Raw genomic sequence first — 25540 nt, 5'->3', positions numbered from 1 at the left:
AAAAAAAAAAAAGAAAGAAAAAATGCATTGCCACATACCATTTATTTCCACATATGTACCTAAGTATTCTGTTGTGAAAGATCTCATGGAATTTATGAAATTGTATTATGTGTATTATTTTCCCAACTTTTATATACCATTAAGTAATTTAATGCTCTCTACTAGTGGTTTTTCTATTTCTTGGTTAGGAATATATTTTCATAAAATAATTTCCTTATGTATTTGATTTTATATATCTTTTGAATTGTTTACTGTTATATCCTGACTATGCAGCCCTTTTCTGTTTAAAGATAAAACTCTGATAGTCATTCTGCATTTTATATATTACTGGTTTGTTATAAAAAGGTTATAATCTTTTATAGGCCTTAGAATGCCAAATAGATATGTAACAATGTAGTCATGTGAGACACAGCTTTAAACAGGATTGAATTAGTCTCCCTATTTGTGCAAAGTGGACATTGTAGAATTGAAAGCATATTTTTGCTCATCTTAATTTGTCCATCTTTGATATGATACTGGGATACTATTAGATATTATTGCATACTTCATAAAGGTACATTGCTACATGCAGACATCAAATGTACATGGTACATTCTGTACATGTTCGCTGGGTTTTTTTTTTTTGAGATTGGATAAATTTTTTTTTCTTTTTCTTTTTTTTTTTACTTTCCTACATTGTCATATTTTCAGGGTTTTTCTCAGCATAAATACCTGACATTTTCTAAGATTTGAACACTGCATGAAGGTTTCTGAAATTTTCATAATCATACAAATTCTCTAGTGTGGAAGCTCAATTTTTGCAAGATATACTTCCACACAAAAAAATTTAAAACGTTTTCTCTGACCTGAAATGAAGTCAAAGGTATTTCCAAATATATTATATTTCTTCAGATTGTCACATGTACATATTCTGTAAATTCTAAAAGATAGGCCAAAAGAAAAGATTCACATCTCTAAATCATTTGAAATTTTCTCTACTTTAAGTATTATCTAATGAATTATAATACAATATATGCAGGTAAAGAATTGTTTTATTGACTAAATTTATAATGTTTCTCTACTGTATTTAATATATCAGACTACATTGTAGTTAATGCATTTTTCATGTACATCACACTTGCAAGTAGTATTATCTCATGTGTGAAATCTCTGATGCCTTCTTAGGTGAACATTTGGGTAAAGCATTTGTCACATTCACTGCATTTGTAAGGTTTCTCTCTATGAAGTCTCTAATGTACTTGAAGACTGCATTTATGGGTAAAGTATTTGTCACACATTTGTAAATTTATTCTCCTGGATGAATTCTCTGAACAATCGTCAAAGTAACTTTGTGAGTAAAAGATTTGTCACATTCAGTTCACTTACATCGTTTCTCTCCAGTATGAATTCTCTGATGAATTAAGACTTAGTGGGTAAAGTATTTCCCACATAAAGGAAATTTGAAAGGTTTTTGTCCTAAATGAATTCTCTGATGAATACTAAGATGAGACTGTTGGCCAAAGCATATGTCACATTCACCACATTTGTAAAGTTGCTCTCATGTATGAAGTCTCTGACGTACACGAACACTGTAGTTTTGGGTAAAACATTTGTCATATTAACCACATTTGTTTGGTTTCTCTCCTGTACAAATTTTCTGATGATTTCTCAAACTAACTCTGTGGCCAAACCATTTGTCACATTTACTGCATTTGAGAGGTTTCTCTCCTGTATGAATTCTCATATGGTTTCTCAGAGGGCCTTTTTGAGTAAAGCATTTGTCACATTCACTGCATTTGTATGGTTTCTCTCCTGTATGAACTCTTTGATGAGTCCTCAGACTGTCTTTGTAGCCAAAGCATTTGTCACACTTACTGCATTTGAAAGGTTTCTCTCCTGTATGAATTCCCATATGGTTTCTCAGATGGCTTTTCTGAGTAAAGCATTTGTCACATTCACTGCATTTGAAAGGTTTCTCTCCTGTATGAATTCTCTGATGAATACTAAGATAGGATTGCAGCCTAAAGTATTTATCACATTCACTGCATTTGTATGGTTTCTCTCCTGTATGAATTCTAATATGGTTTCTCAGAGTGGCTTTTTCAGTAAAGCATTTGTCACATTCACTGCATTTGAAAGGTTTCTCTCCTGTATGAATTCTCTGATGAATACTAAGATAGGATACTTGGGCAAAGAATTTGTCACATTGCCTACATTTGTAAGGTTTCTCTCCTGAATGGCTTCTTTGATGACGCATAAGACACGATTGTTGGGCAAAACATTTGTCACATTGACTACATTTGTAAGGTTTCTCTCCTGAATGGCTTCTTTGATGACGTATAAGACACGATTTTTGGGCAAAACATTTGTCACATTGACTACATTTGTAAGGTTTCTCTCCTGAATGAATTCTCTGATGCAAATGAAGTTTCCCTTTTCTGGCAAAGCATTTATCGCATGTACTACATTGGTGAAGGTTCTTACCATTAATGTCTTGTTTTAGCATCAGTTTATGTTTATAGACAAAATCCTTATCAAATTCTGTATTTTTGTGTTCTTTGTTCTCTATGTGGATTCCAGAATTTACACCAATGATAGCACATTCATTTGAAAACTGTACACAGTCTTTATATTTGTAAACTTCTCTCATTTTCCCAGCTCTATGTCTTTTCAGGTTTGAGGCCTGAAGGGAGGAATCTCGGAGATGAGTTTTATGAGGTGTACTTTGGGTGGATTCAAGAGTCATATTGCTAATTTCATCCCATTTACAAAAGTTCTTTTGGATATTCATATGCTCATGGACAATGCACTCTGTGTCTTGTTCCAAGACATTCCCATGTTTTCCACCTATCAGATTATTTTCTGAAAAATAAAAGTGCAATTAGGGATGACAGGGGTTACTGCACTGGAGAGAAAGAGGTTCAATAGTGGGTGTTTGCTGAATTATCTGGTAAACTGGACCATCTCAAGGATTTATGCTCTTAAAATTGGTTTTACTCTTTTCATAATCATTACTTGGATGATCAATTCTGATCTATATCAACAGAAAGGAACAATAATATACTTCAAATATTATCTTAAAAATTGTACCTTGCAGAAACTAAGAAAAATAAATCATCAATCAATATTAAACATACATAAATTAGATCTCTGAATAACATATCCCTAATTTTTGATTATAATTTGATTCAAAGAGACATTGTATACGTGTGGTCAGCTAGAAATTCATAATCACAAATGAATCCTATATATATGCTTGTGTCAGCATCCAAAATACTGAAGATAAAGAGCATGCTGTATGAATACTAAACTCAGAGACCACATATCAAACTGCAAAGAAATAGGGGAAATGAAATTTCTCCAAACCAACAGCTCTATATCTACATAAAACATTTTTCGATGTTAAAAACCACAATTAAAGAGATTAATGTAATAATAAAATTAATGTGCTCCAATTATTGTGTGTCCACAACTACAATCCTTTTTCTGAACATTTTATTTTTTAACTCAGAAAATTGCATTTAATGCTAGATAAGAGAGAATATAATACCAGTTACACCTCCAAAGAAAGTGCAGAAATGTAAAGGAAATGCCATGGAAAAGTTATCATGCTAAGAGAAATGTCCCTTATCCTAGTGCTTTCCAGACATTTCAGAGAGTTTATATATACACAATGTAGGAAAATTCAAAGTTAAGATTCAGGAATTCTACAAAAAGTACATTCTTACCCACAGACAATAGATTGTTGTACGTCTCCAAAATCACATCCATGTACAGTGCCCGCTGAGTATAATTGAGACTTTCCCATTCCTCTAGTGTGAACTCTGGAGCCACATCCTTGAAGGTTAAGAAACCCTGTAATATTAAAATATGTACTTGTTACTTTACAAAACTGCTTTCCTACATTAAAAATAGCGCTAACGAATTGGAGATTCTTTGTAATACAGATTAGGAAAGGAAATTATTGAAAGACAAACATTTTCTCAAAGTTTCTTGGATATGAGTCTAAAGTTATAAATTGCTGCTCTTCCACAGACAATCTACAGAATGATTTACAATAATGGTCTCATTCATGAAGTCTCTCACATTTATGGATTTTTGGTGGTTTTCTGATACTTTAGCAGCAAAAGAAAGATTTGCCACCATCTTGCACAGTCAGTATTGATAATTTCATTTAAAGTCCTCTATTATGAAATTTATTTAACTGCAACCCCATGGTACTACAAACTGGACTTTTATACTCATTTCTTTAGAATCCAAGAATCTCTCCTAAAGATTTCTAGCAGGAGGAATATATGGCACATATGCATAATTTCAGACAAATGTTACCGACTTTCATTATACAAGAAAAGACATTAAATATAAGTTCAAAATATAGGCATTAAAATAGTCATATATTTCCTTGTATTTATATCTCTCTGAGAATGAATGATATAATCATCTCAAAAGGTGTAATCTTTTTCAGAACATAACGTGTTTTTGATTCCTGGATACAATAATGTACCTATATGTAGTATAGTTTGATATCAAAGTGAATCCTAATGTCACATCACAGATGGTCAAGTTATGATGAGGAAATATATGCTATCAATTCTACAATGTCTACCTCATACAATATGGACAATAGCTTAATCCTGTGTGCAGCTTGGGCCTCACAGAACTGTATTATAACATATGTATTTCATGTTCTCAGGTTTAGCCACAATGCTAGAAACTTTCCGAAAGGAAGAAATAGAGTATTAAATGGAGAGTTAATGGATGAATCAAATATTAGAGTTTTTTCTTAAAACAGAAAAGGAGTGCAACATCAGGACATATATTAAGCATTCCAAGTGGCACATAGAATTAAATCCTTAGGGCAATTATTTTATGTAAGTATATTAAAAGCAGAGAAACAATGCTATAGGGATTAAATTATTTAAAGTTCTAAAAATTCTACCAAAAGAAATACATATAGTACATAGTTATATATAAGTTTCATATGATCTTTCACAAAAGAATACTTAGATATGTGTGTTAAAATGAATGTTATATGTAACAATGCATATCGATGAAGTAGAATCAATTTCTTTGATTAAATCTTTTTTAATGATGGGATAATTACTCTAATTTTTCATAAATAATTGAAAATTTCAATATTGTTATTTTAGCTTTATATTCTTCTCTTTGGAATATAAGCTCATTTGAATATCTGAATAGCCATGGGCACAGATAAATGTTATGTACAATTCTTTCTTGTTTTACAAAACTATAATATTCAGGTTATATATGATTTCTATTACAAATGGGCATCAGATACATAAACCTGTGGCATGAAAAAATGACTAAGAGATAAAGACACTTGCTGTGGTTTTAATCTCAAGGATTTGGTGATGAACCCAGGAACCTAGGTGCATAATTTATCATTCATTGTACCTAAAAATATGCAGATGAACACTTACATAGTAGAAGAGAAAAATTTTGGAAAAAAACAAATATGGTAATAACCCTTCAGTTTTTCTCTATGTATAACATCACTTCAAGTAGAGGAAAGAGATCCGATCAACCATTCTACCTTCTAAAGAGGAGAACAGATGGGAAAAAAATCCAAGCAATAATCCCATGAAACAAGCTGGAGTAGCAACTCTAATATCAAATAAAACTGACTTTCAACCCAAGGTATCAAAAAAGATGAGGACATTTCACACTCATCAAAAACAAAAATACCAAGATGAACTGTCATCTGTGAACATATATGATCCAAAAGGGCACATTTGCAAAAGAAATGTTACTGAAGCGGAAAGCACACATTGATCCTCACACAATAATACTAGGAGAGTTCAACACCCACTCTCACAAATGGACAGATTAGTGAAACAGAAAGTAAACAGAAACAGAAACTAAACAGACAGAGTGAACCTAAGATTTAAGAATCATATAGATTTAACAGGTATACAGAGAATATTTTCTCCTAAAACAAAATAATATACCTCCTTCTCAGGACGTCCCAGAACCTTCACTAAAATTGGCCATATAATCAGACATAAAACAAGCCTCAATCAATACAAAAAGACAGAAATAATTCCATACATCCTATCACATCACCATGGACTAAGGATGATCTTCAATACAAACAAGAAGAAGCCCACATACACGCGAAACCTGAATAATTCTCTACTAAGTACTATCACTCTACAGTGAAAAGTGATCAGGGAAAAGCATAAATTAAAGATTTTTTAGAATTTCATGAAAATGAAGAAACACATATTTATAGGACACGATGAAAACACTGAAAATCCCACAGTTCCCTGCACTCAAATCCCTTGGGAAAGAGAGCTGAACACCCAGGAGAGCAGACATCCTGAGACCACAGGACAGACTGCTATTTCTGCACACCTCAGGAGGAGAAACTGCACAGTGCGTCTGGACACAGGAATATAGGAACAGGCAGCCACTGGTACACACTGTTCTGGTCTGTACCCAGGACTGAAATGCACCAGGCAAACAGGGCCCCGCACCTAAATCCCACAGGGGACAGAGCTAGACCCTCAGAAGTGTGGACACATCTGAGAAGTCAGAGGAGATTATCCTCTGCCCACATTCCAGACCCAAAAGAGAATCGCCTAATGCCAACTGTGGCGCCTGGGTGCAAGGACCTAGGAGAAATCAGGGGCAGGACCCATTGATTCCTGCCTGTGCCTACAGCTGGAAGACAGTCTATAGGAGGACAGACATACCCGAAATCAGAGCACCTGTTCTCAGAAAAACCTAAAAGAAAAGAGGAAAAGAGTTCTACAGGAGTGCTGACATAGAGGCCTACAGCAGGGTCAAGTCAGTCTCAGAAACAGCAAGACAAGCAAACACCAGAGACAACTCAATGGCTAGAGTCAAGCGCAGGAACCTAAGTGCAACAGAAACCAAGACTACTTGGCATTATCAGAGCCCAATTCTCCCACCAAAGAAAATACTGGATATCCAAACACACCAGAAAAGCATGATTTAGATTTAAAATTGCACTTTTTTTTATAATGATGGAGGACTTTAAGAAGAACATAAAGAAGTCCCTTAAAGACATGCAGGAAAAAACAAGTAAACAAATAGAAGCCCTTAGAGAGGAAACACAAAACTCCCCTGAAAGAATTATAGGAAAACAAAACCAAAAAGATGAGGATTGAATAAAACCTTTCAGGATTTAAAAATGGAAAACGAAACAATAAAGAAAGCACAAAGGGAGACAACCCTGGATATAGAAAATCGAAGGAAGACACAAGGAGCTATACATACAGGCATCAACAAGAGAATACAAGAGATACAATAGAGGGGCAGAAGATATCATAGAAAACATGGATACAATTGTCAAAGATAATATAAAAGGGAAAAGCTCCTAACCAAAAACATCTAGGAAATCCAGGACACAAAAAGAAGATCAACCGTAAGGATAATAGGTATAGAAGAAAGTGAAGACTCACAACTTAAATGGCCAATAGATATATTCAAAAAACTATAGTAGAAAACTTCCCTAACCTAAAGAAAGAGATGCCCATAAACATACAAGAAACCTAAGGAATTCCAAATAGATTGGACCAGAAGAGAAATTCTTCCCATCACATACTAGTTAAAACGCCAAATGCACAAAACAACGAAAGGTTATTAAAAGCAGTAAGGGAAAAAGGTCAAGTGACATATAAAGGCAGACCTATTAGAATTACACCAGACTTCTTACCAGAGACTATGATAGCCAGAAGATCCTGGAAAGATGTCATACAAACCCTAAGAGAACACAAATGCCAGCCCAAGTTACTGTATCCAGCACAACTCTCAATTAACATAGATGGAGAAACCAAGACATTCCATGACAAAACCAAACTTATACAATATCTTTCTACAAATCCAACCCTATAAAGGATAATAGATGGTAAACTCTAATACAAGGAGGGAAACTACACCATACAGAAAGCAAGAATGTAATGGAACCAACACAGACAGACAAACATAATTGCACCTCTAACAACTAAAATAACAGGGAGCGACAATCACTATTCCTTAATGTCTCTCAACATCAACGGACTCAATTACCTAATAAAAAGACATAGGCTAAGAGACTGGATACATACAGAGGACCTAGCATTTTGCTGCATGCAGGAAACACACCTCAGAGACAAAAACAGAGAGGACCTCAGTATAAATGGCTAAAAAATAACTTTCCAAGAAAATGGCCCGAAGAAACAAGCCGCAGTTGCCATTCTAATATCAAATGATATTGACTTTCAATGAAAAGTTATTAAAAAATATAAGGGAGGAAACTTCATATCCATCAAAGGGAAAATCCACCAAGATGAACTCTCAATCCTAAACATCTATGCTCCAAATGCAAGGAAACCTACTTTCAGAAAAGAAACCTTACTAAAGATCAAATCACACATTGTACCTCACACAAAAATAATAGGAGATTTCAGCACCCCACTCTCATCAATGGACTGATCATGGAAACAGAAACTAAACAGAGACATAGAGAAACTAACAGAAGTTATGAAGCAAATAGATTTAACAGATATTTATAGAACATTTCATCATAAAACAAAAGGATATACCTTCTTCTCAGCACCTCAAGGTACCTTCTCCAAAACTGACGATATAAGCAGTCACAAAACAGGAGTCAGCAGTTAGAGGAAGATAGAAATAATCCCATGCATCCTATCAGACAACCACGCACTAAGAATGATTTTCGATAAAAACAATAATGACAGAAAGCCAACATATACATGGAAGATGAACATAGCTCTACTCAATGAGAACTTGGTCAAGGAAGAAATAAAGAAAGAAATTAAAGACTTCATAGAATTTAATATGAATGAATAGAACATTCCCAAACTTATGAGACACAATGAAAGTTATGGTAAGAGGTAAACTCATAGCTCTGACAGCCTGCAAAAACAAACAGGAAAGAGCATATGACAGCAGCTTGACAGCACACCGAAAAGCTCTAGAACAAAAAGAAATAAATGAACCAAAGAGCAGTAGAAAGTAGGAAACATTCAAACTCAGGACAGAAATCAACCAAGTAGAAACAAAAAGGACTATACAAAGAATCAAAAAAACCAGGAGCTGGTTCTTTGAGAAAAGCAACAAGATAGATAAATCCTTAGCAAGACTGACCAGAGGTTACAGAGAGTGTATCCAAATTAACAAAATCAGAATTGACAAATGGGACCTCATAAAATTGCAAAGCTTCTGTAAGGCCAAAGACACTGTACTGTCATTAGGGCAAAATGGCAACCAACAGATTGGGAAAGATTTTTACCAATCCTTTATCAGATAGAGGGCTAATATCAAAAATATACAAAGAACTCAAGAAGTTAGACTCCAGAGAGCCAAATAACCCTATTAAAAATGGGGTACAGAGCTAAAAAAAAACATTCTCAGCTGAGGAATATCGAATGGCAGAAAAGCACCTAAAGAAGTGTTCAACGTCCTTACTCATCAGGGAAATACTAAACAAAAGAACCCTGAGATTCCACCTCAGACCAGTAAGAATGGCTAAGATTAGGTGACAGCAGATGCTGTTGAGGATGTGGGGAAAGAAGAACACTCCTCCGTTGTTGGTGGGACAGCAAAGTGGTATTACCACTCTGGAAATCATTCTGGAGATTGCTCAGAAAATTGGACCTTCCACTACCGAGGACCCACCTAGACCTCTCCTGGGCATATACCCAAAAGATGCTCCAACACACAACAAAGACACATGTTCCACTATGTTCACAGCAGCCTTATTTATCATAGCCAGAAACTGGAAAGACCCAGATGCCCTTCCATAGAGGAATGGATTCAAAAAATGTGGTACATCTACACAATGGAGTACTACTCTGCTATGAAAAACAATGACTTTATGAAATACATAGGCAAATGGAAAGAACTAGAAAATATCATCCTGAGTGACGCAACCCAGTCATAGAAAAGCACACTTGGAATGCACTCATTGATAAGTGGATATTAGGCTAAAAGCTAGAATTAACCAAAATGCAATCCACAGACCACAGGAAGCTCAAAAGAGGGATGACCAAAATGCAGATGTTCTTACTCCTTTTTAACAGGGGTAATATATCCATAGGAGGGGTTATGGAAGCAAAGTTTAGTGCAACAACTGAAGGAACTGCCATTCAGAGCCTGTTCCACATGTGGCATATACATATACATATACATATATATATATATATATATATATATATATATATATATATATATATCCACTAAAACTAGACAAGATTGATGAAGCTAAAAATTGCATGCTGAAAGAGATTAGATATATATCTCTCCTGAGAGACACATCCAGAGCATGTCCAATACGGAGGTCAATGCTAGCAGCAAACCACTGAACCGAGAATAGGACCCCCTTGGGGAAAATATTGAAGGAAGGATTGAAAAATATTGAGGAAGAATTGAAATAGTTGAAGAAGCTTGAAATCCCATAAGAACAACAATGCCAAACAACCAGAGCATCCAGGGACTAAACCACTACCGAAGGTCTGTACATAGACTTACCTAGGGCTCTAACAGCATATGCAGCTGTTGGAGAATACCCTTGTTGGGGCACCAGTGGAAGAGGAAGCCCTTGGTCCTGCCAAGGTTGGATCACCAGTGCATGGGAATATGGGGGGAGGGAGGCAGTTAGGTGGATGGATGGGGCGAATACCCATATTGGGGAGGGAGAGGGAATGGGGGCTTATGGATAGTAAACCAGGAAAGGGAAGAACATTTGAAATATAAGTAACAAAATATATCTAATAAAAAGAAGAAAGCACTGCTAACAGCAAAATATAGAGCTCTAAGTGCCTCCAAAGAGAAATTGGTGAGGTCATATACTAGCAGCATAACAGTGTATCTGATCTACAAGAGAGAGGGTCAAATACACCGAAGAGGGAGTAATCAAATTCAGGTAAAAGTTAACCCAGAAGAAACAAAGAGAACTATACAAAGAATCAACAAAAGGAAGAGATACTTCTTTGAGAAAATAACAAGATTTATATATTCTAAGTCAGCCTCACCAGAGGACAGAGAGACAGTATCCAAATTGAAAATAGAGAAATGTCAATACAAGCTAAAGAAAATTAAAAAAATAATGAGATCCTACAGCACAATCCTATACTCTAAAAAACTGGAAAATCTAGATGAAATGAATGATTTTCTAGGCAGATGCCAGGTAGCAAAGGTTGCTAATCAGGATCAGATAAACCATATAAACAGTTCCATAATCCCTGAAGATATAGAATAAGTCATTAAAAGACTCCACGGCAAAAATAAACAAGACCAGATGGTCATACTGCAGAATTCTATCAAACCTTCAAACGTTAGCTAATACCATTATACCCTTCAAAATACTTAGAAAATTGAATCACTAGGAACAGTACCTAATTCATTCTATGAAGGTACAGTTATGCTCATATTTAAACCACAAAAAGACCCAACAAAGAAAGCTACCTTCAGACTAATTTCCTTTATTAATATAAATGAAAAATATTCAATATAATTATAATTATAGCATACTGAATCCAATAGCACATCAAAAGGATCATCCACTATGATCCAATAGGTGATCCCAGGGAAGCACAATTGGTTCAATATATAGGAAACCATCACCATAATCCACTATATAAACAAATTCAAAGAAAAAAAAACACATGATTACCTCACTGGATGTTCAAGAAGCCTTTGACAAAATACAACACTTCTTCATGTTAAAAACATTGGAAAGATAAGGAATTCAATGTGCATACAAAAATTTAATAAAAGCAATAAACACTAAACCAATAGACAGCCATCAAACTAAATGGAGGGAAACATGAAGCAATCCTATTAAAATCAACAAATAGATAAGGATGCCCACTTTCCCCTATGTATTCAATATAGCACCCAAAATTCTGGCCAGAATAATTAGAATAAAGAGGAGGTCAAAGGAATACAAATTAGAAAGGAAGAAGTCAAAATATCACTAATAGCCATTGATGTGGTAGTTTATCTAGGTGACCCGAAACATCAATCAGAACTGCTAGAGCTGGAAATAACTTAGCAAAATATCTGGGTGTGAAATTAACTCCAAAAAATCAGTAGCATTCCTCTACTCAAAAGATAGGAGGGTGGGAAAGGAATTGGAGAAATGACACCATTCAAGATAGTCACAAATATTCATAAATATCTTAGTGTGACTAACCCATAAGTAAAAGATCTTTTTGACAAGAACTTCAACTATCTGAATAAAGAATAAAAAGAAGACCGCAGAAGATGGAAAGAAATCCCAGGCTCAGTGTTTAGCAGGATTAACAAAGGAAAAATGACCATCTGATCAAAAGCAGTTGACAGGCTCAATGAGATACCCATCAAAATTCAATGCAATTTTTCATAGGGATACACACAGTAATTCTCAAATTCATCTGGAATAGCAAAAACCCCAGCATAGCAAAAATTATTCTTAACAATATGAGGATTTTAAGAGTAATCACCCTTCTTGACCACAAGTTCTACTACAGAGCAATAGTATTAAAAAAAAAGTATGATTTTGCTAAAGACACATGCAGGTAGATTAATGAGATAGGATTGAAGAAGCAGAAATAAACTCAGACACATACAGTCATCTGATCTTTAACTAAAACGCCAAAACCATCCAGTGGAAAACTAACAAGATATTCAACAAATGGCCCCGGTTCAAGTGACAGGCTCCATTTAGAATAATGCATATTGATGCATTCGTTATTCATTATACACAGCTCAAGTGCAAATGCATCTACGACTTCTACTTAGAACCAGATACGTTGAATCTAATAGAAGAGAAATTGGAATAAAAATCCTCAAATACACCAGCAAATGGGAAAACTTCCTGAACAGAATACCAATGGCTCAGGCTATAAGATCAACTATTGACAAATGGGACTTCATACAACTGAACATTTTCTGTAAGGAAAACTATACTTTTTTTTTTGAATTTTTTTTTATTAACTTGAGTATTTCTTATATACATTTCGAGTGTTATTCCCTTTCCCGGTTTCCGGGCAAACATCCCCCTAATCCCTCCCCCTCCCCTTCTTTATGGGTGTTCCCCTCCCCATCCTACCCCCATTGCCACCCTCCCCCCAACAATCTAGGGAAAACTATACTGTTAATGGGACGAAACGGCAACTTACAGACTGGGAAAGATCTCTACCAAGCCTATATCTGACAGAGAGCTAATATCCAATGTATAAAAATAACTCAAAAAGTAAAGACTACAGATAATAAGATAAAATTATTAAAATTGGGGTAGGTACGAAGCTAAAGAAAGAATTCTCAACTGAGAGATCTGTAAGAGGTGAGAAGCCCCTAAAGACATGTTCACATCCTTTGTCATCAGAGAAACACAAATTAACAAATCTTAGATTCCACCTCACAGGAGTCAGAATGGCTAGGATCAAAAACTCAGGGGAAGCATATGATTCCTAGGATATGGACAAAGGGGAACACCTTCATTGCTGATGCAACTGTAAGCTGCTACAACCACTCTGAAAAAGTATGGTGGTTCCTCAGAAAAGTGGACATAATTCTACCTGTGTATCCAGCTATAACACTCCTGGGCATATGCCTAAAAGATGGTCCAACATATAGGAAAGATAAATGTACTATGCTCATAGCAGCCACATTTATCATAGGCAGAAGCTGTCAACAATCTAGATGTCCCTCCGAGGTGGAATGGATACAGGAAATGTGGTTCATTTACACAATAGAATACAACTCAGCTATTAAGGATGAGGACATCATGAGCTTAGAAGGCGAATGGATGGAATGAGAAAATATCATCCTGAGTGAGGTAACCATTCACACAAGAACACGCACGGTATGAACTCAGTGATGATTGCATATTAGACCAAAACTTGTGAATACCTATGATAAAACTCATGGCCCATATGAAGCTGAACAGGAAGCCCAAAGCATGGATGCCTCTGCCGAAACCATGCTTCAGTCCTACTTAAAAGGAATAAAAGAAAATCACAGAAGGGAAAAGGAAGGAGGGACCTAGGAGGGAGAGAGGAGGGTAAGGAAAAGGGGAGGGTAGGATCAGGTGTGGGGATATATAGAGGGCAGGATAGTTAACAGATGTGTGTAGCAGTGGACGATGGGAAACTGGAAATAGCCATTACAAAATCCAGATACCTGATAAGCAAGAAGTTCACAGAACACAATAGGGATGATACTAGTTGAAAAAGTAAAAAAGGGGAGAGAGCACCTATAGTAACCATATCCACTGGATAGGCACAGCTCTCGGGTCAAGGATGCGGTCAACTACCCAGAATGGTTCTTATCTACATAAAAAGCAAGGACAAAGAGTGGAACAGAGACTCAAGGCCATCCCGAGACTACACACCTAGGTATCCACACCATCTCTAGATATCAAATCCAAACATTATTGCTGATGCCAAGAAGCACTTACTGTGAGGGTGCTGGAACAGCTATCCACCGAGAGGCCATGACAGAGTTTGACCAGTTGCTCACAGCGAACCATTGGACAGATCAAGGAGACCCCAATGGAAGAGATAGCTGAAGGACTGAAATAGATGAAGGGGATTGCAACCCTATAGGTAGGACAACAGTATCCACTAACCAGATCCCCAGAGCTCCCAGAGACTAAACTAGCAACCAAAGAGTACACATGGAGGGACCCAAGTCCACAGCAGCATATGTAGCAGATTTTTTTATCTGGCATCAAGAGGAGAGGAGGCCCATGAAGAGGCTGGAAGTCCCAGTATAGGAGGATGCTAGGGCAGTCAGCAATGAATGGATTTGAGAGTGGTGTAGCATCCCTATAGAAGAAGGGGATAGGGAACTGGGAATTGGGAGAACATTTAGAATATAAATAAAGACAATAACCAATAAATAAAGAAATGTAGAAACATCATCACAACCCTTCATTATGTCCCTATGTGACACAGAGTTTGGTAGAACAGGAAACAAAGAGTAGATAAAGCATTCTTCCTTCTAAAGAAAACAAGGTAGAAAGGACGTTTATTTAGGATTGAAAATTTATAGATCATACACAATACCAAGTCTATATGCCCCAGAAAATATTTACTAATACATTCCATATGAAGAAATAGAAATGTGGAGAATACAGGACATACACTACTTCTAACTGTGCAACAAAACACAAAGGGAAATAATAATTTCTACATTGAGAATTTACCACACAGCACCACAATAGGCAGTATGTCTCTTGGAATGAGTCTTGGAAGACACAGATTTCATGTCTAACACACCCATAATCATTATTTGACATAAAATTCCAAAAAAAATTGCATAGTGAATTCTGCATTTGCACACAAAAAAGAAATGTACATTCCTCTATCACCTATGACTCTAAGGAGCTAATATATTTACTATTGGGATTCAAGACAGTGAATCCCTTATAATTGTATCCTTCTCCAAATTCTTCTCTTCCATATATTGCTCAGTGATATCAGACTCCACATAATTCATTAAAAAGCTTTTGTCTGGAGCCTTGACCAACTCTGAAATGTAACTTATGTGACACATGGGACCTTTCTTCAACACTAATATAATAGCACACAAATCCATCTAATGTACAAATTAGGCATCAATATAGTTTTTGAGAATCATTAACAATAGATTCTCTTTGAGATCAGCATGTCTTCAGTCCTTGAAAATAGTATGTCCTCACAGTAGAAACCTCAGTAAAAAATTAATGTTGTTGTAAAAGTGAAAGACCTAAACATTAAATTTTCATTATCCCAGAAGAAAATGAAGATTATAGAAAATAAGTTCTTTAGATAATATTACAACATAGAGATAATAAAATTACTAAATGATTGAAGAAAAAAAGATTTTCCAAGAAAGGTGTGCAATACACTGACCTGTAGAGTGTTTCCCAGAGCCACACTCATTCTTTTTGTTGTTCTTCTCACAGATTCAAATATTGGAAGTGTTCTTGAAATTTCACAACCAGGTTTGAAAACTACAAAGCTGAAATTAATACAACTTAGTTATGGACAATGCTTACCCACATAAAAGGATATTAAAAACAAAATATGAAGAATCTTGTCAACATTTCTACAGAAACGTGAGCATGGAGTCACATATTTAGTGTGTAGGGAATATGAGTATAATGAGGTCTATTTCAACATCAGCAGGCACCAGGCACAAACACAGAGCACATGAATACCTGCTGTAAAACATGATAATTCAGGGTTATAACTGAGAACTTATCTCCCTGGGTCTAGAGTCAAGGATAAATGGCTAATGGCTACCCTGATTGATGACCTAGATTTGAATGGTGTTTCATTAGCCATTACAATCAAACACAATATCTGACACTTTGGTGAAGTTCGACTTCTTTTTAACAACCAGATACAGTATATCTATTTCCAATACATATCCTATAGTCTTGGAGTACAAAGATTCTATCTGCCAAATATCATGGGTTCTACAAAAGAATAAGTTGTCATCAGATTTAGGGATAACCATTTTCATCAGCATCTACAAAGCCTTTCAATAGTTCATGACATAAAACTTCTATTTCCAACTTACTTTTCCTTTCAATATGGCCCTGTTTCCTAATGACTGTGACACATTTTTATGCATTGATCTTGATCCCTTGACATCTCCATGAATGCAGTACTATGTAGAGTATTATGATTAAAGCCAGAAATGTCTTCAACTAAAATTTACTATTCTGAAACTTTAAGCCATTTGTTCTCTACTTTTCTAATGGTGTGGTAAACCTTTAGTATAGTTCCAGAATCTCGTAAGTTGCTTTATCTACCTGTTTCAGACCTACAGTCAGATTGATAACAGGAGTGGTGTATCAGTTCCCAATACCATAAAAAATATGGGTTTTATAATGGTCAGTCTTTGAAATCCCCTGTGAATGTGTTAAAGGACAACAAAGAGGTCACAACTCAAGGCTTCAGAACAAGGGTTTGAGAAAATGTCAAAACAAGATCAAGAAGAAGGCATTGTAGAACTCACTGATGGCTGCCAGGGAAAAAACACAGGGATAAGATGAACCATTTAAGGGCATGCTCTTGGAATGATTCCTCATTATACCAAATCTGCTAATATAATATCACTGTAGAAAAATCTTCCTGAGCATGCATATATCTGCATCGTGTCATTGTCTAAGGCAATCCTCAGGTTCCAAATCAGTAATAAATATGAATAGAATAAGACTCATGGAGCCTTGCTGTTAAGGATTTCCTTTCTGGCAAACACTCTTGCAGGTTGAAGAATGTGTGACATGTGTCTTCTGGCATATATACCAATACATATACATAAACATACATGCAAATATACATACATATGTTTATGTATAGATAAAAACATAGGAGTTCATCCTTAATATCGAGATACTATTAGTACACAAAGTTTTCATGACTCTGGATTCAGCAATTACTCAGCGTTTTTGATGTATGACATTGACCTTATGTCTACCATGTCAGATATTCTGGCATTTGATGGATATATGAATAGTCTATTTCAATGGCCCTGCCTCAGAAGATTAGAATAACACTGGGAAAAAGCAGATGATGGAGTGTCAGGAAAATCATATATAATTAATAAGAATTGATGAAGAAAATAGTAATTTCCTAAGGAACAAGTAAATAAGAAACATTCTATGTCATGATACTAGGTCAATAATAATGAAGTGCAGAAACCCAGGCCCTCATTGTTCCTTCTAACACTGTCTGAGGAGTAAACAGATGCAGCACTGAATTCTTTAGAAAATCCCACAGTAATCTTGCACAGTGAATATTACAGAATACAGAAAGAAAGGGAATGTGGTACAGTCATCACACAAAGCTGACTTTACCTGGATCCAAAAGCAAATGAACATAAACATATGCACAAAGAAAATAATAGCAGTCCAGGAGCTCCAGTGTACATTGAAAAAGTTTCTCGCTGATTGCTGCAAAAAGTGAACTGGACTTCATTTCATGACAGATATGCAAGACAGTTTCAACCAGAACATACCACACAACCCACGGCACAATCTACATACACTCAGTGAGAGAAGGCTCACAACCGTGTCAATAAATCTACAAAGACCCAAAGGCAAAATATCACAGTGGATCACAAAGAAAGTTCTAAAGAATGTGGAAGAGAAGGAGCATCCCTCAGACTAATGAAGATAATAACCAACATCCAAAACCTACCTTTATAAAAACGGAAGACAGCTGTCATTATTCTACTCTACTCAGAAGATAAACAGGGGACTGGAGAGATGGCTCAGTGGTAAAGAGCACTGACTGCTCTACCAGAGGTCCTTAATTCAATTCCAGCAGCCACATAGTGGCTCACAATCTTCCGTAATGAGATCTGAGGCTCTCTTCTGCTGTGTTTGAAGATAGCAATAGTGTACTTATACATAATAATTAATAAATAAATCTTAAAAAGAGGAAGAAACAACTAAGGGAACGTGGTACTGTCATCCACACTAGTGTGCACAGCCTGCACACTAACCTTTCACACAACAGCAGTGCATACAAAGGGCGAGTAAGATTTACAGTATTTTGAATGTTCAAATAAGGATATGAGGAAGGCAAGTTTTCTCAAATTACAAGAAATAGAATTCTTCAACTCAGGAGCTACAAATAACCCAAGAGAATGCACCAATCTGATAATTCATTTGATAATCTATAGAAAAAAATACAAGAAAACATCATTTTGTTTCTACATTCCTAAACAATAACCTGAGAAGTAAGAAGGCCACTCAATCTCTAAAAGGATCTTGGATATGCTGGTTTAGCACACAAACTGCTAACAAGGGCTCTGTAGGCTCCTGGGTGTAAGAGTCACCAATGGCTCTCCCTAGGTGCTGACCCTTGTGCTGAAACACCAACCTCTCTGACAGTGGATGACTGCCAGTGTAAAAGGACAAGTAGGTAACAGAAACTTTCCTGTTTGAACAGAGTCAGTCTAATAAGGAAATGCACACATGGCACTGGAAGCTGTCAAAAGTCACTCTAAAGATCCACAGGCCCAAAAGTGAATTTATACCTGACACACTGGCTATCTGTAGAAATACTAGGAAATCATTTATATCGTTCTGTGTACACCACAGCACGGTGATGCTTTCAGGTGAAGTCAGACACATGTGGTTGGTAAATGGAAGATGCCAGTTCGGAGAGTGCTGAGTAAACAGCATGCACTGGGGGAACAGGTAAGGCTGAAAAAGATGGAGGAAGTGGAGGTGTGGGAACACACACGGTCATTACCATGGAAGATGGAGTTATGAACATATGACAGGGTGGATGCCCATCCAAAACCTGCCTCAGAACATACATGAAACACAAGGGTATAATGAAAACATGAATAACAAGAGATGGCACAGAGAATGAAGACAGGCTAACTGTGGAAGTGCACTAGGGCACCTTGGATGCAAAGGCCATTCCCATAAAAATCCAAGTACTAGGGGACTTAGACAACAGATTAAAGTAAACTCTAAGAGCTCTAAATACCAACAATAGCAAAGAAAACAGATAATGCAAATATACTACCAGATTGTTTCTCTCTAAATATTCTAACAATTGTAATAAGCATGAAAAAAATGAACCTAATCGCTAGTTTATATGATAGCAAAGTTACTGACAACAGGAATTTATGTACCACAGAAAATGGAGATGCAGGGATAATATAATGCTGTCATAAATTTAAAATATGTAAGAATTGATGCCCCGGGCATTTGAGGACAGCATCGAGTGGGTAATAAAAGGTGGGCGTAGGAGTCCATGAATTTCCATGGAGTAATCAGGGAATTTTTGCAAAGCATGTTACTTTATGATTTGAGCCTGTGACACAGGCTGAGCATGGTTTTCATTTCTAACAGCAATAGATCATAAATTCCTGGTCCAGTGATAGACGCTGGGCTTTAGCTCCAACAATAGTGAATACAGAAAATGAATGTGTGTCATGGAACTATTTTGTCTATGTGTAAAACAGGAAAAGTACATTTTCCATTTCATGGAGACAGAGCAAGAGCTCATTCTAGGATGGGAAGGATAGCCCATGGTTTTGCATCCTTCCATCATGAAGTCATCATCAACACTAGGGCTTCAACTTTAACCCTTGGAACTGACTTTTCCTCAAATACACACCTGATTCTTTAAAAGACATAATTCTGTACTTTTGAGCCTTTCAGTCAAAGTTTACTGTCACTTGTTTCACCTCAGTCTTTTTAAAGTAGATAAACTCAAACAGCAATGTGTAGTGTTCAGACACTGGGACTCTTAAGAACATAGCATTCTAGCCTATCAGTAAAAATATTTATCCATAGATTAAAATCAGGAGAGCATGGAATAATATTGCTCAGGCCCTGAGGGAAAATAATTGCTAACTGTAGTGATGAATTCAGAAAAGTAGCTACTATTATTTACAATAGTAAAGGTACAGTTGAATGTCACTATTCATTAAAACATGTTTTTTAGTCAAAATCGTATGTAGACAATAAACTGAATGAAACATGCACAAGAGAACACTACATACATTTTTCATGAGGTCATAGGAAATAAAACTTTTCTTGTGAAGAACGAATGAGTACCTGAAAACTAGGAATGATTCCTCATGAACACAGTAAATCTGTAAACCACAGAATGGAGAACAATGTGAACCACAAGGCCAGCAAATCCTTCCAAATTAAAAATCCTAAGGAATACAATCACAAAAAGAACAAAATTTCATTGAACACTCTTCAAAGAAGTTCACAATAAAAATCCTTGGTAGAAGTCAGAATAGATGAAACAGATATCTTCACAATAAAGAGTATTATTTGTGAATCATGGTTTTCAGTTCAGGAAGAAGAAATTGTGCAGCATATATTGGTGACATAAAAACTGACAGTGTATTCTGTGGTGATACCTGGATCCTTTGTTAGAAGTCTCTTTGGCCTTTACCGTCCAGGGCTCTTAGTTTTGATTTACAATTATGGAGATTGGCTGAGCATATAGAGACCTGAAAATGGGAAAATATTGTTGAGAAATAACATGGAAATTTTCATAAGACAAACATCAAAGATGCGAACAAGTAGCAAAAGGATAAGTATGAAGGAAAGAGAAGATATCATGAAAATGCCTCTTTTCTCTGAGGATTTCAGTTTTCCCTATGAGATGTAACAGGTAGTCACACAGTTAACATTCATGCACAGTTCTTTTCCAAGCAGCACTGAGGAAGAGAAAGAAACACTGCAAGAAAACTATTGTGTCCCACACAATATAGACTGTTGAACTCCTCCAACCAGAGGGCTCTGAAAAAAGCCCTGAGTGCAGGCTCTAAGCATTCCCACACCTGCAAGAAGTGAAAGTTGCAGAACTCAACAAACCATGAATGTGCATGGTCAGAGAGCTTTTCATGAACCAAGTGGACATTTAACTTAAGTGGGTAATCATAATTATTCAAAAGGTGCTGTCTAATTCTGTCTCAATCTAGAGTAAGATTTCCACTTAAAAAATACCTATGAAGCCTATGAAGACACACTTCTGAATGCTGTGTTTACATCACAGCCTGCATATACCTCAGTGTAAAATAAATGGAGAGTATAACTTAACTCAGGAAATATTTACATTTACAGCCATATGAAACGGCTTTATAACAAATATTTTCTAATTCAATCAAATCTGCACTGGTTCCTCATATGTCAAAGATCTACAAAGCTCTCTTGGAATACCTATTCGGTCCCCTAGAGAAAGGGAAATGGAACGGCAAACGGAGGAACAGGGGAGTTAAGAAAGCACTCATGAATTTGAACCGGAAGAACTTTACTAAGTCTTTTGAAAGAAAACCCTGCTGTACAAACTACAGATGCGGCCAAGGATCTACGAGGTTATTTTAGAAAAATATTCTGGCGACCACAAAATTAATTAAAGCATCACCTTCAACCCCAGTTCACAGAATCTCAAACTTCCTGACAATGCTAAGATATCCACGACAGAATTATAAGAGTGGAGGCAGAAAATGCACCCCCGCTCCACACCCCTGCTCCGCTCCTGCCTGTTTCCCGGTCGCATCAGCTCCTCTGACCTGGCAGGTAACAGGACCAGCTGATGAATGTCCTAGGAAGCCGGCACAGCAACTGCAGCTTAAGGAAGTTTTCAGGTACCTGGAGGACTCAGGCCTAGTCTCCCACCAGGACTTCCTGAACGCGAGGAAGCCAAGACACATGGAGAAAGGCGGGAGGGCGGAACTTCCTGTCACTTCCGCAGATTTCTGGGAGCAACTCCTTCTGGACCCGCCCAATATTCAGCAGCTTCCTGTTACATAATTCTTCTAAGCTCACCAACTTCGGAACATTTTAATTATTTCCCGTCCTAATTCTTCATAGATTTTTTTAATCGGTTTGGATTTTTGCTTGCCTGCTTCTGATTTTTCCTTTGTTTTTATTTTGTCTTTTTCTTAATCTCATCCGATCAGGCAGGTGTGTCCACGCTCCCGATCGGAACCACTCCCCCAACTCTGTTGCAGGCTGCCTTCCACACAACTGCAGCTGTCAGGAGCACAGGATCTACTCTGCACAGCTTCGCATCAAGCTTGCTGCCAGTCTAGATCAGAAGTGGATGTAGTAGGACACTGCGCCTGGGTTCTGACCCACTTACATCCAAGGTCTTCTGCCTAACAGCTCACATTGTGAGACTAGTGTGCTAGGCTAAAGATACACAAAATATAGCAATTCCTCTGAATTCTGATGCTCAGACAAGTACCCCCAAAAACTAAGACGAAATTAAAATGCCCTTGAGTTAAACCACAAACCTTATATGAACTTCGTACTGAAGGTGATTTACATGATATTCAAGATAATGAATTGAATACCCAGAGTCAAAGATTGTAAACCCGGGAAATGAATTCAAAGAGGACAGGAACAAAACGATTCCTGGACAAGTAAATAATAGCAGATGCCTGAAGGAAATGAGGACAGCAACATATGATATGAAAATTAAATTCAATAGGACTTGAGCAACACCGAAAATAAGACCCTGAATGGAGAACGCAGTAGGAAGATAATAATAACTCATAGAGAAGCTCTGGAAGACAGATTATCAGACTTGAAGAAAAGTTTGAGGAGCTGGATGCCTCAGTCAAAGAAAATGAAGAATTAAAATGATGTTAGGTTAAGGCACAATTTTACTTACTGCTGGAAGGGTGAGGTGAAACAGAGAAAGTCCTTCGAAAAACTGTCTAGATGTTTTTCAAAAGGGAAAAAATGAGAAGGAAGATAGAAATAGGACTACAATACATACTGCATTCTTTAGCCATTTGTTCATAAATAGTTTCTAGATTGTTGTCTATAATTCATGATGTACACCCATCCACATCTGCATATGCTGGGGAAAGGAGACTCCAAAATTACCCAAGTCTCTTTAGAGAATATAGCTAAGAAATCAACACTTTTCATGATTACAATGAGTTCTAGGATTCTCAGGAGAATCCTGACATTCCAAAACTGTTGTGATGATTAAGTTAAAATGGATTCCAGCTAAGCATGAGAGAGAGAGCTCAGAAACACAAGCACAGACCAAATTACAGGTTCCTCAGCCCATGGACAGATATGAGAGAGCAGAGCTATATGTTTTCCATTGTCGTAAGTTTTATTCTTTCCTACATAAGGCTGGTACACAAAAAATAACTTCTACAGCTAACTGTTTCTGCATATGTGAATACATTAAACATAATAGTCATTAATAATGCATCTGAAACTAGTCAAGGAAAGAAATTAAGCCTTTTCTCAGATGTATTTATTTTTCTCCTGGTAATTTTGTTTATTTATATTTCAAAGGTTATCCCCCTTCCACGTTTTACTTCCACAAGCCCCCTTTACCTTACTCCCTTCCCCTTCCCCGTATGGTGTGCTCACCCTCCCCTCCACACACTCCTACCTCAGTGGACTAGTGTTGTTCTATTCTGGGTCATCAAACCTACAAAGGCGCCTTTGCATGTGATACCACATAAGGCAATCCTCCGCTACATATCCAGCTGTGTAGTCTTTCATTGGTGGTTTAAGCCCTGAAAGATTTGGGGGGAATCTGTTGGGTTGATACTGCTGGTCTGCCTTTGAGAATGCAAACTGCAACAGCTCTAACAGCCCTTGTCCTAACTTCACCATTGGGATCACAATGCTTCGTCCAGTATTTGGCTGTATATATCCGCAGCAGTATATTTCCGTGTCTGACAGAGCCTCTCAGGGGACAGCTATACTGGGCTCCTGTCATTAAGCACAGGAAAATACATTCAAATGGATAGCCACATTAAAAGATGACACAAGTAAATATAAAGATGTAAAGAAAAACACAAACAGCAGAAGGCTATGAAGAAACTGTCGAAGGCCTGAAAGGGAAATGGAAGCAAAGAGAAATGTAACTGCAGCAATGCTAGAAATGGAAAACCTAGGAAAGAGAACAAGAGCTACCATTGTAAGCATCACAAAGAGAATCCAGGAGATGGAAGAGAGAACCTCAGGTGATGACTGATTGGGTCAGGAAAGAAATAGAGATAGACATTGAAGACTTTCTAGAAGTCAATGAAAATGTGGGCGTAGCACACCCAGACTTTTGAGACACTAAGAAAGCAGAGCTAAGAAGAGAGTTCATAGCACTAAATTCCATCATAGAGAACTAGGGAGTTTTCACACTAACAAATTCAAAGTCTATCAATTTGCATTGTTAAACATGCAGACCAAGAATTAAACTGACATGATTTGTTGAAGATGCTTTCTGTTTTTCCACTATATTGTTTTGGCTTCTTTTTTCAAATATCAAGTGTTCATAGTTTTATGGCTTTGTTTCTGGTTCTTTGATTCTATTCCACTGAACTAACTGTCTCTGTACCAATACAATAAATTTTTTATCACTTTTATTACTCTGTAGTAAGGTTGAGGTCAGATGATGATTTAGCCCGAAGTTCTTTTATTGCTGAAAATTTGTTTTTGCTATCCTAGGTTTTTTTGTTATTCCATATGAAGTTAAGGACTGCTCTTTCCATGTCTGTGAGGAAGTGAGTTGTGATTCTGATGGGGATTTCATTTAATGGGCTGATTGATTTTGGTAACATGATTGTTTTTAATATGTGAAGTGTAATGATTTATAAGCATGGGGATGTATCTCTTGAGGATTTCTTCCTTTCCTTTTTTCAAGAACTTAATGCTCATATCATACATATCATTGACTTCCTAGGGTAGAGTTATACCAAGATATTTTACATTATTTGTGACTATTGTTAATGGTGTTGTTTTCCTAATTTCTTTCATGGTCCATTTACCCCTTGTATAATGTAAAGCTAATGAGTTGTTTCAGTTAATTTTATATCCAGCCACTCTGAAGAAGTTATTTATTACCTGTGTGGATTCTCTGGTAGAATTTTGGTGGTGGCTCCTATATACAAGCAAAGCGACCACAAATAATGATACATTGACTGCTGCCTTACAAAATTGTATCCCATTAAACTCTTTTTGTTGTCTAAATGCTCTAGCTGGTGAGGCTGTGGAAAAAGAGGAACATTCCTTCATTGCTGGTAGGATTGCAAACTGGCACAACCACTCTGGAAATTAATCTGGCAGCTCCTCAGA

General features: G+C 36.6%; 2 protein-coding genes across 3 annotated transcripts in view; one reads left to right on the top strand and one right to left on the bottom strand.

Moving 5' to 3' along the window:
- The window catches only part of Rex2l4 (reduced expression 2 like 4), a 751000-nt gene that overhangs the window by 260205 nt on the left and 465255 nt on the right, over positions 1-25540 (top strand). The gene's annotated exons all lie outside the window — the stretch shown is intronic.
- Positions 284-20954, bottom strand: Rex2l6 (reduced expression 2 like 6). Its single transcript, XM_087551709.1, has 4 exons — positions 20848-20954; positions 15849-15957; positions 3708-3834; positions 284-2841 (listed from the first exon to the last, which is right to left on the bottom strand). Exons 2-4 carry the CDS (start codon positions 15876-15878, stop codon positions 1598-1600), a joined length of 1401 nt encoding a protein of 466 aa, XP_087407835.1. The 5' UTR covers positions 15879-15957; positions 20848-20954; the 3' UTR covers positions 284-1597.

This window comes from Rattus norvegicus, chromosome 5, assembly GCF_021556685.1.
Source record: "Rattus norvegicus strain SHRSP/BbbUtx chromosome 5, alternate assembly SHRSP_T2T, whole genome shotgun sequence".
In the NCBI taxonomy this organism is placed as follows: domain Eukaryota; kingdom Metazoa; phylum Chordata; class Mammalia; order Rodentia; family Muridae; genus Rattus; species Rattus norvegicus.
The sequence above is the reverse complement of the archived record's forward strand: the minus strand, read 5'-3'. Positions and strand labels throughout refer to the sequence as shown.

Coding starts and splice junctions, on each gene's coding strand:
- Rex2l6 (XM_087551709.1), bottom strand. CDS start 15,878: ATGAGTGTGGCTCTGGGAAACACTCTACAG. Junction 3,835..15,848: donor CTCTGGGAAACACTCTACAG/GTCAGTGTATTG, acceptor TTAATATTACAG/GGTTTCTTAACCTTCAAGGA. Junction 2,842..3,707: donor CAACAATCTATTGTCTGTGG/GTAAGAATGTAC, acceptor TTTATTTTTCAG/AAAATAATCTGATAGGTGGA.